At 42.3% G+C, this 15682-nt stretch overlaps 1 protein-coding gene across 1 annotated transcript in view; it reads left to right on the forward strand.

Annotated features, from left to right (window-relative positions):
• The window catches only part of LOC310796455 (mitogen-activated protein kinase kinase kinase 5), a 53380-nt gene that overhangs the window by 17543 nt on the left and 20155 nt on the right, over positions 1–15682 (forward strand). Inside the window, exons 10-20 of the mRNA XM_083658635.1 lie at positions 807–911; positions 2136–2185; positions 2948–3043; positions 4461–4548; positions 4909–5042; positions 7362–7489; positions 8396–8532; positions 8657–8762; positions 9374–9531; positions 10445–10646; positions 13562–13730. Coding sequence (XP_083514761.1) covers positions 807–911; positions 2136–2185; positions 2948–3043; positions 4461–4548; positions 4909–5042; positions 7362–7489; positions 8396–8532; positions 8657–8762; positions 9374–9531; positions 10445–10646; positions 13562–13730 — 1373 coding nt within the window. The remainder of the gene's footprint in view (positions 1–806; positions 912–2135; positions 2186–2947; positions 3044–4460; positions 4549–4908; positions 5043–7361; positions 7490–8395; positions 8533–8656; positions 8763–9373; positions 9532–10444; positions 10647–13561; positions 13731–15682) is intronic.

A 15682-nucleotide genomic window follows, 5' to 3' on the forward strand; every position in this document is an offset into this window, starting at 1 on the left:
TAAAAACACTCCCCTGAATATGTGTTAGGTTAAGATTAGGATCCAAATAAATAATAAATAATAAATAAATAATAAATAAATAAATAAATAATAATAATAATAATAATAATAATAATAATAATAATAATAATAATAATAATAATAATAATAATAATAATAGGATTCTATGCAAACATAGTTCTTTAAATCCACTGTGTTTGGTCCGACTATAGTTGATATTCTTATTCGAAACACTAATAAGTACATCCGGGTAGTGTAGCGGTAGATTTCCTGCTTACCAACACGAGGGTTGCAGGTTCGCGCCTCCGGCTCGGTCGGGCAACCATACAGACACGATTGGCTGTGTCTGCAGGTGGGAAGCCGGATTAAGGTTATGTTGTCCTGGTCGCTGCACTAGCGCCTCCGCTGGTCAGTTGGGGGGCGCCTGTTCGGGGCGGAAGCGAACTGGTGGGAATAGCGTGATCCTCCCACATGCTACGTCCTGCCGGTGAAGCTCCCCGCTGTCGGGTGAAAAAAAAAGCGGCTGGCAGCTGCGCATGCATCGGAGGAAGCATGGTGCTAGTCTACGGCTCTCCCCAGATCGGCAGAGGGGTGGGAGCAGCGGCCAGGGCAACAGGGGGAAATTGGCCAAGTACAATTGTACAAAGTACAATAAGGTAGTCTAACTTATTAGTGTCTTTTTCTCTGATTTGTACCTCTACCGTAGAAGTAGCAGCGTTTGAAGTTGGATTGCTGAATGGCATCTTATGTTTGAATTGTGCTATATAAATAAAGTTTATTATTATTATTATATTGCTGCTTTTCAGGTGCTCATTCTGGAGCCCAGCAAAGTCTTCCAACCGACGATAGTGTGTGTGAGCGAGGAGGACGAAAGCTGCACAGTTCAACTGAAACATGTCACCGTCTTAAAGGTATGTTTAACGTAGACCCTCTGTTCCACCATATTTAAACACACTTGGTGTCTAAGGGGCACTTTGCACGAGGACGGTTTCCTATGGTGACGGGGAATTATTGTATCGTTAGTGCCTCCCCTTTAGACGGCGACGGCGAATTTGCGCTTAGGAAACGACACATTTTGAAACCACCCTCCAGAGTGGAATTCTTGGTGACGCTCCCCGCTGAGCGCTCCATGTAATCGCTTTGACACGGCTCATTTCAGGAACTCTGACGTGCCGGCACACGCGACACACGCGATTACGTTCAACATTCAGAATTAAGCTACACTGCGGCCAACCTCAGTTACATGTTCATCACGTTACTGCTGCGAGGAGCCGATGGCTGTACCCCGGTCAGCATTTAACGTTAGTTACAAAAGCACGTCGACAGTGTTTTCTCCATAGACTGTATAATAAATGTCTCACTGCCAGTAGCACAACAGTAGGGTTTGACAGATAGCTAGTCCGACCGGTGTCAGCACAGTCATCGCTCCCGGTCCTCGCTGCTCGTTAAAGATTTCCAATAGGCGTTATTCTGATAAACTGGTCACATATATGTTACGTTCTCACCCGACAAATATTTTTTTAGCTTGAAACAGCTTTTTGGCAAGTCTAAATGACTGCGGTAGGCGTACTCTACTTCCGCGTTTAAAACCGGAAAGACGATTACGAAATGACGTCATGCAGAAGCGTCCTTGTATGGGCAAAGAATAAGGTGGTCACACTGCCACCTAGCGACCTGGCATGTACATTACGGCGTTTTAAAAATTCAACAGCGCTCATGTAAACAGGGAGAAGGTGTGAAGGAAAAGGTGTGAAGGAAACGCTATTGTGTCGTTTCTTCCGGAAACTGTCCTCGTGTAAAGGGCCTCTAAATATCTATCGGCACAAGAGAACTTCTGGGGAATAAGACGAAGAAGAACTTTCCTAACATTGTTGTTTTATGGTCTAGCGCCAGTGTTTAACCATGGAGGTGTGTGCAGGTGTGTTTTCATTGAGCGTCACTTGTGTGGGGGGAAAATATGACTTGGAGTATCTCAGTGCCTGAGGGCTATTTACGCTCCGTCTCTTTCAGTTGTATGTAGGCTACGTGCAGAAAACCCTGTTTATATTGGTTTGTTCTGCTCAGACATGTAGTGCAGTGTGTTGGTAAGTTGTGTACCTGTTCCCGTATTTTAACCACCATGTGTGAATCCACAGAAAGGCTTACACCAGTGGACTTTCCCGGCCTCTGCAATTCGGGGTGTGAGGTGAGGTACTGTAGAGTACAGGGTGTGCTAACATCTCTGAACTGTCTGCTGACTGCTTTGGGTGTGGTGTTCGAGCCTGCAGCAATGCCAGAGGACCCAAAACACATGGGTTGTCTGGGAAACCTTGGCTCTCTGTCAGATTTCTCTCTGTCAATATACTGCACTTTGTACTTTGTATTTGTCGATGCTTTTCTGGCTACTGATCAACGTCACGGTGTACCTTAGCCGCAGTTTTCCTGCTATTTCCCGCTTGGGCAATAGCTGGCTTAACCCCTCCCTCCCCCCCGCCCCCTCAGCTTGTAGCAGGGTCAGTTTATGACTCACTCAATGACAGTGTGAGAAAAAAAAAGAATGTTCTTATTAGATTTGTATTAGGTTGGATTCTGTTGAGGGAAGAAGAGAAACACTTTTTAACATTGCAGCAGGGCATTGCCCACACCAGCCTGTAATGAATGAATCTATTTTCCTCTTATTTATTTATCTATATACTATAATGACGATAGCGTCTGTCTGTCTGTCTGTCTGTCTCTGTCTCTCTCTCTCTCTCTCTCTCTCTCTCTCTCTCTCTCTCTCTCTCTCTCTCTCTCTCTCTCTCCCTGATGACAACATGTAAACAAGGGTTGAGGGGGAGTAGATATTGACAACATGTAAACAAGGGGTCGAGGGGGAGTACATCTTAGACAATGACAACGTGTAAACAAGACTTGAGAGTGAGTCAATAACATCTACGCTTTTGGTTCGACTATTTCTTGACCCCCACAGTGCCTCGAAGATTGACGAGCGGAGCTGCTTCCTGTATGTCCACTACAACTCAGACGACTTTCAGCTGTGCTTCCCCACCGAGCTGCACTGTAAAGGGTCAGTATAACTGACAGCAGAGACACAGGACGACACTCCAAACGTCTGACCTACTGACTGACCCAATGACAAACTGTGAAGACAAACTCAACAGTGAACTTGTGTGAGGCAATCACATTATGAATCATATATATACTTCCTTCTTTTTTTCTTCTTCTTTTTTTTGTACTTTTTTTTTCAATTTCAATTTGAACAAAATACAAACAAAACAAACGAACAAGCTCAGACACAGGAAAGGAAACAAAACAAAAAACAAAAAAAAAACATCGACAATAATGTGGTGATACCGTCCATATAGGGTGCTTATTAGGGGTGGGGGGAAAAAATTGATGCACCATAGTATCGCGATATTTTGCCTGACGATATTGTATCGATATTTGGACACCAAGTATCGATATAAAAAAAAATTTGCAGGCCATGCCATGCCAGGCCACCGGGCATCTGCCCGAAGTGCCCGATGTTGCAGTCCGTGCCTGCAGTGGCGTATTGAGTCCAGAGAAGCTTAATAATGTAGCCTACATGTGGGGCAAAAAACAAAACAAAACAAAAAAACGCTGCATGTTTTACTTCCGGTGAGGTCAAGGAAAAGGTAGGAAAAGGAGTTTAGACAATATATCGAAATATCGCAATATTCAATATATCGCAATATTCAATATATCGCAATATTCAATATATCGCAATATTCAATATATCGCAATATCGGCGATATCGCAATACTATCGTATCGTGACTCAAGTATCGTTTTAGTATCGTATCGTGGGCATCTGGTGATTCCCACCCCTAGTGCTTATGTGCTTGTAAGGAATGTTGTGCCTGGCCTCGTCGAGGTAGGCCAGAAACGGGTCCCAAATAGTTAGAAACGTATGAAGTGAGTTGTTTCTCTCAGGGATCTGAGCCTCTCCATCCTTATGACCGAGATCATTATACTTCCTTCTTTACAGTATTCATAGCTTTCAAGGGGCGTTACGTGCTGCCGGGAACCCCACCTGGCGGTCAAAAAAAAAACTTGTTCATTCCGTTGCCTGCGAGTCGACTCACGCTGTTTGTTCAGCCAAAGTGCCGGATAGCCTACCTGTTGTGCTATCGGTTGCACTAAACCGACGAGGAGACACGCCTGGCTTGTGTTTTACAGAATCCCGTCGGAGAAAGAAAGGAGAAGGTTGTGGATTTGTGCGACGTGGTTCAGTCGCTGGGGAGGCCAAAAAAAATTAAACACACATCCACCGGTGGGGTGTATTATATACCCCTCGCAAATACAACGTGAATAGGGAAATGGGTAGTTTGTAACATGTAACGTAACATGGTTGCACACTGTGATATCCCCTCCAACAACACTTGCTTACTTGACGCCACTTTTTCAATAAAAACAGCATATTCTTATTTACAGTGACGTCTTGTCATTCTGTCCTCCCTCTAGTTTCTGCGAGCTGGTAAACTCTCTGCTCCAGCAGGCTGAAGCCCCCGCTCAGGAGGACCAGAGTCACCTCACTGGAGGAATACTGGAGGTCAGTCACAACAGTCCGCCCTCCCCCTCCTCCCCAAACAGACCACCCTTTATTTTAGAACCTCCCTTGCTGTGCCCAGTAGAAAGCCACAGGTGGGTGAAGGTCAGAAGTTAACAAGAGCAAAACATATTCCCATAACATGCTGCCTCCATATTTTCCGCCTGGATCAAAAGAAAATTATTCCCAGAATCCTGGACTCGGTTTTGTCTCTGAATGAATCATCTGTTCTCTCACTTTTCAACCTGTCCACTCTTCCACTGTTTGTAGTTTACATGTGGAATTCCTCACCATTCCTCAGACAACCCCCCTACTTGTCGTCATTGCATACTCATACCGGTCGTCTTCATTTCATTCCTGCAGTACATCTATGAAACCAGTGAGAATGGAGACAAGGTGGTTCTGGGTAAAGGGACGTATGGCGTGGTGTACGCCGGGAGGGACCTGAGCAACCAAGTACGCATCGCCATTAAAGAGATCCCTGAGAAGGACAGCACGTATGGAAACAAAAATCTATTTTACTTGCTGTTTTTCAATGAAAGAAGTCTTTCACACAGAGACACTTAGGCCATGTTCACATTACAGGCAAATCCGATTTGCTGAGAAAGTCATTAATCATCATTGTCTTGATTGGTTTCCCAAATCTGATTTGGGAGTGTGTCCACCCTGCCACAAATCTGATTCTCAAGTCGGATGCATTTGATGATGAGTTGCGAGTGACGTTCAAATCAGATTTGGTGGATCTGCGCGTCCGCACTCAAGTCACATCAGTCGAAAGCAGATTGGAAACTACCTCCATATGTGGTTTGGGACAGGTGACACAAATCAGACTTGGAGCGTCCAGACTCATAAAACCAATCTGGATCAAGTCATTAATAGGTCACTAAAGTTCACAAATCAGATTTGGCCTCCTAGCCTGAACATGGCCTTAGCTACAATATTTCACTTCCAGATGTTGTCTTGATCATTCCTTAATGGGAAAGGATTTGGCAGAGATCTCACAGCCATGCTCTGTATCCACAGTGCTCCTTTTGGACTCAACTCCCAGGGGAGAAGGATGTGTGTTTAGACTTCTCCGTTCCATGTTTACGAGTCTTTTCATCTCCTTAAAGAGCTTAGCCCCATAGCACAGTCCTCTAGAAACAAGAGAATCCAAGCAGGGAAATATAAAACCCAAATCACTTCCACAAAACTCCTCTTCCCCTATTTGTCATCAGAGTTTTTGTCTGCTATTGTTTTTGTGATGCTGCAATCATCAACCTAAATTATCATCAATAATAATCAATAATCTCATTAAGTTTGAGAAATAATGCTTGTCAAAAAAGTGTGTTGTGGTGCGCCAGGTTTTAAGCAGGAGAAACGGTGATGATATTTTCAACTGGAGGGAGAGAGAGAAAACACACTTTCAGTGTGGTGCAATAGCAGAGTAGAAGTGCTGATTTAGCATTAGTTACAAAGTCCCCTTCACCACTTCATTCACAGTTACTTGAAATATAAACCTTTTCATTTACAGTTACTTGAAATATAAACCTAATCCTCGTTCAGTCTTCTACTGACGATGGAGATGTGCGAGGGAAATCTTGAAGAGAAATCTTCCATATTCAAAATTATTTGAATAGCCATAGTGAGTAATCATGTTACAAATGAGGAATTGGTCTTTGTGCAGTATGCAGTGCAGCGATCACACCAATAGACCCATTTCACGGGGGCTATTTTGTGTCGAAAAGCAACACACTAATGAGGGTTTCCAAATTCCAATCATGGAAATTGGAAACCCTCATTGTGTTTTGCTTGCACCTGTGTTTACCCTGCCTTTTCGACACAAAATGGCCCCTGTGAAAAGGGTCTATAGCAGAAAGACCTTATTCGATTGACGTCACTCACGTACGGGCACGCCCACTGCCGCCATGTTGTTGACATAGCGCAGCCGCTTTAAGTGACAGCCTATGTAAGAGCAGAGTTCATAGGAAGCTAGCCGCCGTTAGCGTTACCTGTATCGTTCCAATTGTGTTCGGATGGTGACCTGCGTTACACGTGGCTGTAGTAATGACAGCAATAAAGTCCCCGTGGTTTGTTTCTATCTCTACCGTCCTGAGACGTGAAGGGAGCGAGACTGAGGATACGTCAGCAGCACAGGAGAGGTGTGGATAGTTAGGAGAGACAGGTGAAACTTTCTGACAGCTCCTCACAGCAAAGTCTGTTCACCTCGTTTTTTCTTTTGTTTATTATTACAGGCATTAACGGCAGCATACAAACAACAACTGTGGGGTTTTTATAGCTGTCATCACTATCGCTATTTTGTAATGGAACAGAAACGACAATAAGGCCGTTACTATAGTTGTCAGCTGCAGGACGGTATGTCAACAATATGGCGCTGTCCGGGGTTAGCGAATAAGGTCTATACTGAAACATTCAAATTAGTGATTCAATCTTATTCTCTATCATATTTGCCTGTGCATGTATGATTTTTTTTCTTCTGATTTCCCCCCCGAATTTTCTCCCCAATTGTACTTGGCCAATTTTTCCCCTTGCTGCATCCCATGCATTTTTGCATCTCTCACATGATCATGTTTTATTCTTTATGTCCATTCATAGAATTGTTGATTAGGAAATCTGAGGTTTGAGTAAACCAGGTTCTCCTTGTATTGTTACATCCTGTGTGAATATATAGATGTATTTGTGGGATGTTGCATTGCTGACTTGTTCAAATTAAAAACACATCTTTTGTTTTCTAAAATCATTAAGAAATATAATATGTGAAACTAGCACAATGTAATGTAGACTGTTTTTTCCCTCTTTGTTTCTGTTTGTCCCAGGTACTCCCAGCCCCTCCATGAGGAGATAGCCCTCCACAGGAGGCTCAAACACAGGAACATCGTCCAGTACCTGGGCTCCGTCAGCCAGGACGGTTTCATCAAGATCTTCATGGAGGAGGTACCTGGAGGTATGGATACTAAACTGTATGCTTGTCATACTCTTGGCTAGGAGCTGAGAGCTAAGTCTGGACACACAGTGATTTCATATGATTTACAGTGATTCTTTCTGTATATAGTATTTTTTATTGTTTCTTCTTCAGACATCGGATCAGTACCGTTGGCAATTGGGTGCGCACACCCAAGCAAAGAACAAAACAAAACAACAAACAAACGGAACAGAACAGAACCCACAACAAATAGTCCTCAGATAAACTGCGTGTAAGAATATAATGCAGCATTGACCATGTGAAAGCTTGTCTGAAAAGAAACTGTTTTCTCCCACCCCATGAACTTAATACCACATCCAGTTGAGCGTACAGGTTTGGTTTTAAATGATCAAAAACAAAGACAAAAGAAACAAGACAAGACAAGTAAACAAACAAATTCAAACGGAAAGAAGGAAAAAAAATGTAGACAAAAAGCAAACAAACAAACAAACAAACAAAAACTTTACGACATGGTGCTACCAACCTACTAAAATGTACTACTGTTTACAACAGACACTGTACCCAAAATCTCGCACCGGGAGTCGATGAGAGGAAGTGGAAGTTACTCAACTCTGACCTCATCCAAGTAGTCCAGAAACGAGTCCCAGATCATCGAGAACTTCCTGATTGTGTTATTGAATTGAATTGAAAACTTAGGTTTTCCATAGCACATAGACACATACATAGCATACAGATAAAAATAAAAATAAAATACAGATATAAAAAGCCTAATATAAACATGAGCGCCAGTGGCTCCTCAGTCTCGAGGAGTACCTAACAGAGCTACGTCAGATCATAATTAATGTGAGGAGAGGGCTGCAGGTTAAAAAAAACGAAATTCTCTTTAAGAAATAGACCCTCTGATGTCTTGTCTGTTGCTGTGGATAGGAAGTTTGTCATCTCTACTGCGCTCCAAATGGGGTCCTCTGAAAGACAACGAAGCCACCATCATCTTCTACACCAAGCAGATCCTTGAAGGGCTCAAGTATCTCCACGACAACCAGATAGTCCACAGAGACATCAAGGTAAACACAGAACCGTAACATGGCAAATAACAATGTCCTCTTCTCGACAACAACAATACAAAAAGTACAATGGTAATGCTACTGAAATATCTTCAAGCATATCCGAAAATATGTGTGTCCGCAGGGTGACAACGTACTGATCAACACCTATAGTGGAGTGTTGAAGATATCAGACTTTGGGACATCCAAACGCTTAGCAGGGATCAATCCGTGTACTGAGACCTTTGCAGGTGAGACGTGTCTCATCATGTGTGTTTGAAAACAGTTATGACGCTGCCTTGGTTTCACGCATGGCATATGCTGCTATATGAACACCAATGGACAGTGTTGGGAGTAACTAGTTACTAAGTAACTAGTTACTGTAACTTAACTACTTTTTGCAGTAACTAGTAATCTGACTAATTACTTTTTCAAATTAGTAACTTAGCTACAGTTACTAAAATAGGAACTGTGCTAGTTACTAGTTACTCTAGGACATGAAAATAATGGACAACTTCTGAGGATTATCTGGTTTCAGATCCTCTGACCTAGTCCGGGGAGAGAGCTGCAACTGCAGCTGCAGCCAGAGCCCCAGAGGCTAATGACCTTGGGTAGGCTATAAGCCCCAGAGGCTAATGACCTTGGATAGGCTATACGCCTCCCCAATAATTGAATGTTCAATGTAGTAAGTAACTAGTAACTTTAAAGTAATTAAATTACTTTTTGAGAGAAGTAACTAGTAACTGTAACTAATTACCAATTTTCAGTAACTTGCCCAACACTGCCAATGGATATAGCTTTACCTGTGGATTGATTATTACAATAATTGCATTGCAATCATTGCCATGATGTTTTTCAATAGGAACTCTCCAGTACATGGCCCCAGAGATCATAGACCAGGGCCCTCGCGGCTATGGAAAGCCAGCTGATATCTGGTCCCTAGGGTGTACCATCATAGAGATGGCAACAGGAAAAACACCCTTCCATGAGCTGGGAAGTCCCCAGGCTGCCATGTTCAAGGTCAGGAATGTTTATGCAAATTAGTAGTATTGCTGTGCGAATATGTGGTATTTCTATGAGGCCATTTACACCTGGCGTTAACATGTGGTTTCTGCCATCAGATTGCATTTTATCACTTCAGCCTGATTCCATTTACACCTGGCGTTAACATGCATTTTCTGCAATCAGAAATGGGTGTCCTCTCAATCCACATAAAGTTGCTGTATCCAGATTGAGAGGACACATTGCATTTACACTTGTGTTCAATGTGTACACAATGCATCCCTGACCACCTCCGGAGGTGGTTTGGCCGATCAGATTGCAATCCTTCTTCAATGCGTTTTGGGGGTGTTTACACCTGCCATTTCAAGTGATAAAACACAATCTGATTGCAATCTGATCACAGAAAACACATTGTTAGCGCCAGGTGTAAATGGCCTCTAAGAGCACCGAAAATGGGTTGTATCTTCAAAGATCCATATGATACATGCAGATATTGGTGTATTTGTATGTTAATGGGATAGTTCAGGTTTTGGCAAGCATGGTTGATTTGTCATAAACTGGGACTCATTTCAGTCAATCCAGACAGGAATCACACCAGTGATTGGCTCATTTATTTGACCAGGTTATTTAGTTATTTGGAGCAGAAAATATTCATAGCTGTTGATAATGCTAATGCACATCACTGGAGATTAAAATTAAGTGTGATGTAAGTCGTTATTTTAGTCAATCACATTGTAAACTATTTGGCAGGTAGGTACTGAATTAGATTTTTCAGATAAATGGGTTTCAACTCCACTAACACTTCACTGGCTTTGTCAACAAATTCTAGCAACTTCTGCCTCAAAGTACTGAAGAAAGGGCTTTTTGAATGAACTCGAAACAATTCCCAGATCATCCTCTTCAAACCCAACCGTTAAACTCTCCCTTCCAGGTGGGCATGTTCAAGATCCACCCCAAGGTTCCAGAGTGCATGTCGGACGAGGCCAAGGGCTTCTTAATGAGCTGCTTTGAGCCAGACCCAGACGACAGAGCCACAAGCTCAGAGCTGCTGAAGAATGGCTTCCTCAGGTCCTCCTCCAGGAAGAGGCCCAAGGCAACACAGCAACCAGAATCTAAAGACCTACTGAGTGCTGGTGAGGATTCAGCACCTTTCACATTTACATCCTGGTTCATCTAAATCAATACTTCTTCTCAACTGGTGGGTCGTGGATCGCGGGGCTGTTTTGAGTGGATGTGTGCATGAAAACTAAGAGGGTTCAGTCCAGTTCACTTCACTTTATGTATACAGGAAGGGATAAAAATGACATTTCACATGTACATTTAACTGGCCTGACTCAGTTACAAACTGGTTTTCAGCAGGTTCCTGTTCTGCAGTACATGAAACAAAATAATTAATATACAAAACATGTTCAATTGCACTACATACAATTTTACAGGCCTAACAAAACATTACATTTACAATCATTCATTCATTCATTCATTCATCAATACAATCAAACAGCAACATCAAAAAATTTAAACCTAGGGGTGAGTCGGATCAGTGATTACAGGTGTTTTCTAGCATCAGATGTTGTTTGTAGGCTTTTTTGAAATGTGAGATGGAGGTTATTGCTCTGATGTGGAATGCGATCTCGTTCCAATACAGTATTTATGTTTTTGTTTTAACTACAAACATAAATAAACGTCAACTTGAAACTATGTTTCAACTACCACACACAGCCTATAATATTATAGCCTATGTTTATTAAAAAAAAAAAAAAAATCCTCTCAAAAATCTACAATGGGCATGACGCTTCTGCCAGTGATCCTCACTATTTTTTCAATGAGAGCGACACTGGCAGGACAAAGTCAATAGGAGAGCCACTTTTACCGCAAAACAGCAAAAGCCACATCAACAAAGCATATCTGCCTACTAATCGCATCTATGGCCCTATGAAATCAGTTTTGTTGTTTTCCAAATAATTTTAATTTTTCTGAATTCTATGTTTTACTGTTTAGGCTATTTTTTATAATCAGAAATAGTGTCTAATAATGTGATGAATGAATAATTAAAGAAAGAAAGAAACAATAAGAGAGTAAATTTGTAAATTGTGCAGCACAACATTGTACTTTTTTTTCTCCAAATGCTTCAATACAGAGTCAAAACAAATAGACGACATAAAAAAGCAATACGGCCACAAAGTCCTGAATAAATTCTAGTCTTGAATCTGCTGCAGAGTATATCGAGTTGCCTCCTATCTGAAAGCAGGCCCTGAGTGAATTAGTGTAGTACAGAGTAGTTTACGCTTTTATTTTGAAGGCGGAAAGGGGAAATTCTACGTTTGTTTGAACTGATGGATTTTGACGCTGGTCTGTCTGTGAATTAATAAACTGGATGGTTAAGTTGAAGCAGCTGTTTGAAACAGTGTTGCCAGCTTTTCCAAGGGCTGTTGGCTGCTCAGAAAATTTCTAGAAGTCGCCATCTGACATCATATATATATTTTATTTAGCAATTAAAAAATTTTAGAACACAGAAAAACAAACCAAAAACAAACAAACAAACAAACTCAGATACAGTAAAAGAAAAGAAAAGAAAAAACATACATACACTAGTGCCACCAGTTACATACAGCTTGTAAATATATATAAATTATGCTTGTAAATATATATACATATATAAATGAGTGGGATCCCACACGAGGGAGAAAGACCGGCCGGGCGAGTCACCCATCACCCCTAACCCCGTCAAGGCAGGCCAGAAACGGGTCCCAAATAGTTTGAAATCTCCCAGGTGAGTTGGTCCTCAAGAACCTGAGTCTCTCCATTCGTATAACGGAGATGGCATAGCTCATTTTAATATTAAGTGTTGACTCCAACCGCCCAGGCGAAAGCGCTAGCAAAGACAAGCGCTACAGTCAGTCCCTGCTTGCAGTCTGAAGCGCTCAGCGTCAGACCTCTCTGAATTATAGTAGAGAAAAACAGCCATGAACCATACAGTTTTGTACCAGTTTATTGCCAAATGCTTTGGGATCCAACACATTAAAGTCGAGGTGAACCCGTTCGTCACGTGCATCTGAGTCCGTTTCAGACTGAAAACAAATTGAGAGGCGGACCATATACGGTGTCGATGATTTGATTTGACAATTCTGTCGACTGGCTTTGGCATCGGCCAATCCTGGCGTGTTCCACCCCCAAATCGGGTGGGATTCGGCGTGTTGTCGTGCTACGGGAGTGGGATCCGCGGAGTACCAGGCAGCCAACGGCTTCGTGCGGAGCGAGCGGACAATCCAATGCATGGGTGCTGCCTGCCCGCCTGGAATCTCCGAAAGACGACCCCTGACAGCCAGGGAGGCTGTCAGGCTCGGAGGCGCGCGCCATTATCATTATAAATGTAAATAATATTCCTGGAATGCACGTTTTTACAAGCCAGTTACATTTCTTTGCATTCTTAGAGATTATAGTTTTTGTTTTTTGTTCATGTTTCATGCAATTGGCCAAGTTAGTAGTTAGTTTATGGGATAGGAATTCTGCCAGATGACAGGCACTAGGCGCCATTTTCTCTTTCTTTTGGGAGAGAAAATGATCCTGAAATGAAGATTTGATTGACAGCTGCATGTCGTGATATGATTGGTTGAAATGGGGTAGACATTTGATAGTACTAGGTGACGTCAGCAAACTGTACATTACTGTTATCAATGAAATCTTGAAAAATGAACTTTTGATGTGAAAAAGTGTGAAAAACTAAAGAAATTAGATTTTTGTGATTTTTTTGCATACATTATTAAATAGGTGCACTGCATACCCAGGTATTTGAACTAAAAGAAAAGAAAAGTCATTTTTGGGTTCAGCTCAACTTTAAGATGCTTGGTCAGAAGAAGTCAACAGATCACTTTTGAGAAGTAAAGTCCACGTTGAATGAAAGTGGCTGCGAGCTAAGCTTCACGAGCCCAATTGTGCGGCTCGCAATGAGTAACACTGGATTAGACTAACAGTCATTTTACAGTAACTGTGTTATTATGCATGCTGATGAAACAGGAAGATATCTAACTGCAATCTTACTGTTTTTCAGCCGACTACCAACGCAGCCTGTCTGTCCCTATCTCCATCTTCGTGGAAGACACCGATTCCTACTCAGATACGATGGACCTGTCGTGTTCCCTGGACCTCCGGAGGCCCATGTCCGCCCTCAGAGCAGAAGACATCTCAGAGAGCCCACCCAGGACCAACAGCCTCCTGCCGTGAGTCACATTATCCCACATATTATTCATAGTTAGAACACGGCTCTCTTGAATACTCGATTCTGATTGGTCAATCAACAAGATTCACCGGTCATTATTTCTCGACAACCGACCGCTGCTCTGCCACACCTGGATTAATCAGTTGATAAGAGCCTTTTGTCAGCAGACACTACTAATTAGGCCAACCAGTTGCAGCTGTGGTGTCTTGTGTGCCAATTACGAATGAAACCGCTTTGTCGTTGAAAACGCTATTAAAAAATCTATTTGAATAATTATTTTTGTCAGATTATTGAATGATTTAGTTGTAGGCCGTGTTCTAAGCGGGATAATGTATAGTGAGCCGGTGATTACTGGAAATAATGACCTTCAGGTGAATGATTAAGCCCTCCGCTGCGCTTCGGGCTCAATCATTCACCTGTCGGTCATTATTTTCCCAGTAATCACCGGCTCACTATACAATCAATCAATCAAACTTTATTGCAGACTCCACCGTCCAAATAGACATACAGTCACATATAGTAAATAGACATAAAAAACACACACCACAACAACAACAACAACAGCAACAACAAAAAACATTATAAGAGGCGATATATCACCTATTAAAAAAAAAGTGCTTATGCAAATTCAATAAAAGGCATCTAAAAATAAGAACAGTAAATGCCATTAAAATGCCATTTAAAAGTGCTTTATACACATTCTATAAAAGGCACGAATACCAGTGTGTCCACATATAGGATTGGTATCTCACAGAACAACACCTTGGGTTGGTCAACTGTATAATGAGATCATTCTGGGACCCCTGCAGTCTACATATGAACTTATACATTAGTCTTCTCAGGGTGGCCTGGAAGGTGTTTATCCCTAAATCACAAAAAAGCTTGCTGGCACTACTACCCCTGGGCTTCTTGAGCAGGATTCTGAGACACTCATTATAAGCAACCTTGAGTTTGCGCAAGCTCTCTTTCTTATATCTCACCCAGAGAGGGGCCGTGTACATAGGGGTGCAGTAAGCTCTAAACAGGTTCACCTTCACTTCATCAGAGCAGTAGTGAAATTTTCTCACTAACACATTGGCTTGGACATATAGCATTCTTCTCTGTCTAAGCATGTCAGCATCATCCTCCATCTTGTCATTGATGATGTGGCCTAGATATTTTACATTGGTACACACAGACAGGGTTTTACCAGACAAATAGAAACCTGGGAAATTAAGATATTGATCCGCCTTGGTCCTACATATCATTATTACACTCTTTTTGGCATTATACTTGATGTCAAACTTGACCCCATAGTCTGAGCATATGTTGAGAAGCTGTTGGAACCCTGCACTACTGGGAGATATAATGGCCAGATCATCAGCGTACATGAAATGGTTAATTAAGGTGTTACCCATTATGCACCCTGTTCTACAACCTCTCAACTGCCTTGACAGGTCGTCCATGTACAGGCTGAATAGTCCTGGGGATAGAAGCCCACCCTGCCGTACCCCATTGCCAACTCTGAAGGGAGAGGATGAAATACTCCCCCATTTTACCTGCATAGTCTGCCTGTCGTACCAATATGCCAGGATACGTATGATGCTACCTGGAACACCCCTATGCTTCAGCTTGGTGAAGAGCTTGTGATGGTTGACTCTGTCAAACGCCTTAGAGGCATCAATAAAGCCTAACAACATTGTTGAGCCCTGCCCTCTGTACTTTTCTACTGCTTCTTTTAATGCATAAATACACAAATCAGTACTGTGCTTGCTCTTAAAACCGAATTGGTTGTCTGTGGTGCAGATAAGATCCCCTACTCTGTCTATTATTACACTTTCTAGCACTTTAGACAGTATGCTGGCTAGGGCGATGGGTCGATAGTTATCCATACTCCCTACCTTCCCAGCCTTGTCTTTAATGATAGGTACTAAGACAACTGTCAGCATAGCATCTGGCAGGATGCCATGTGTT

This window comes from Poromitra crassiceps (genome assembly GCF_964638095.1).
Source record: "Poromitra crassiceps genome assembly, chromosome: 22".
NCBI lineage: Eukaryota > Metazoa > Chordata > Actinopteri > Beryciformes > Melamphaidae > Poromitra > Poromitra crassiceps.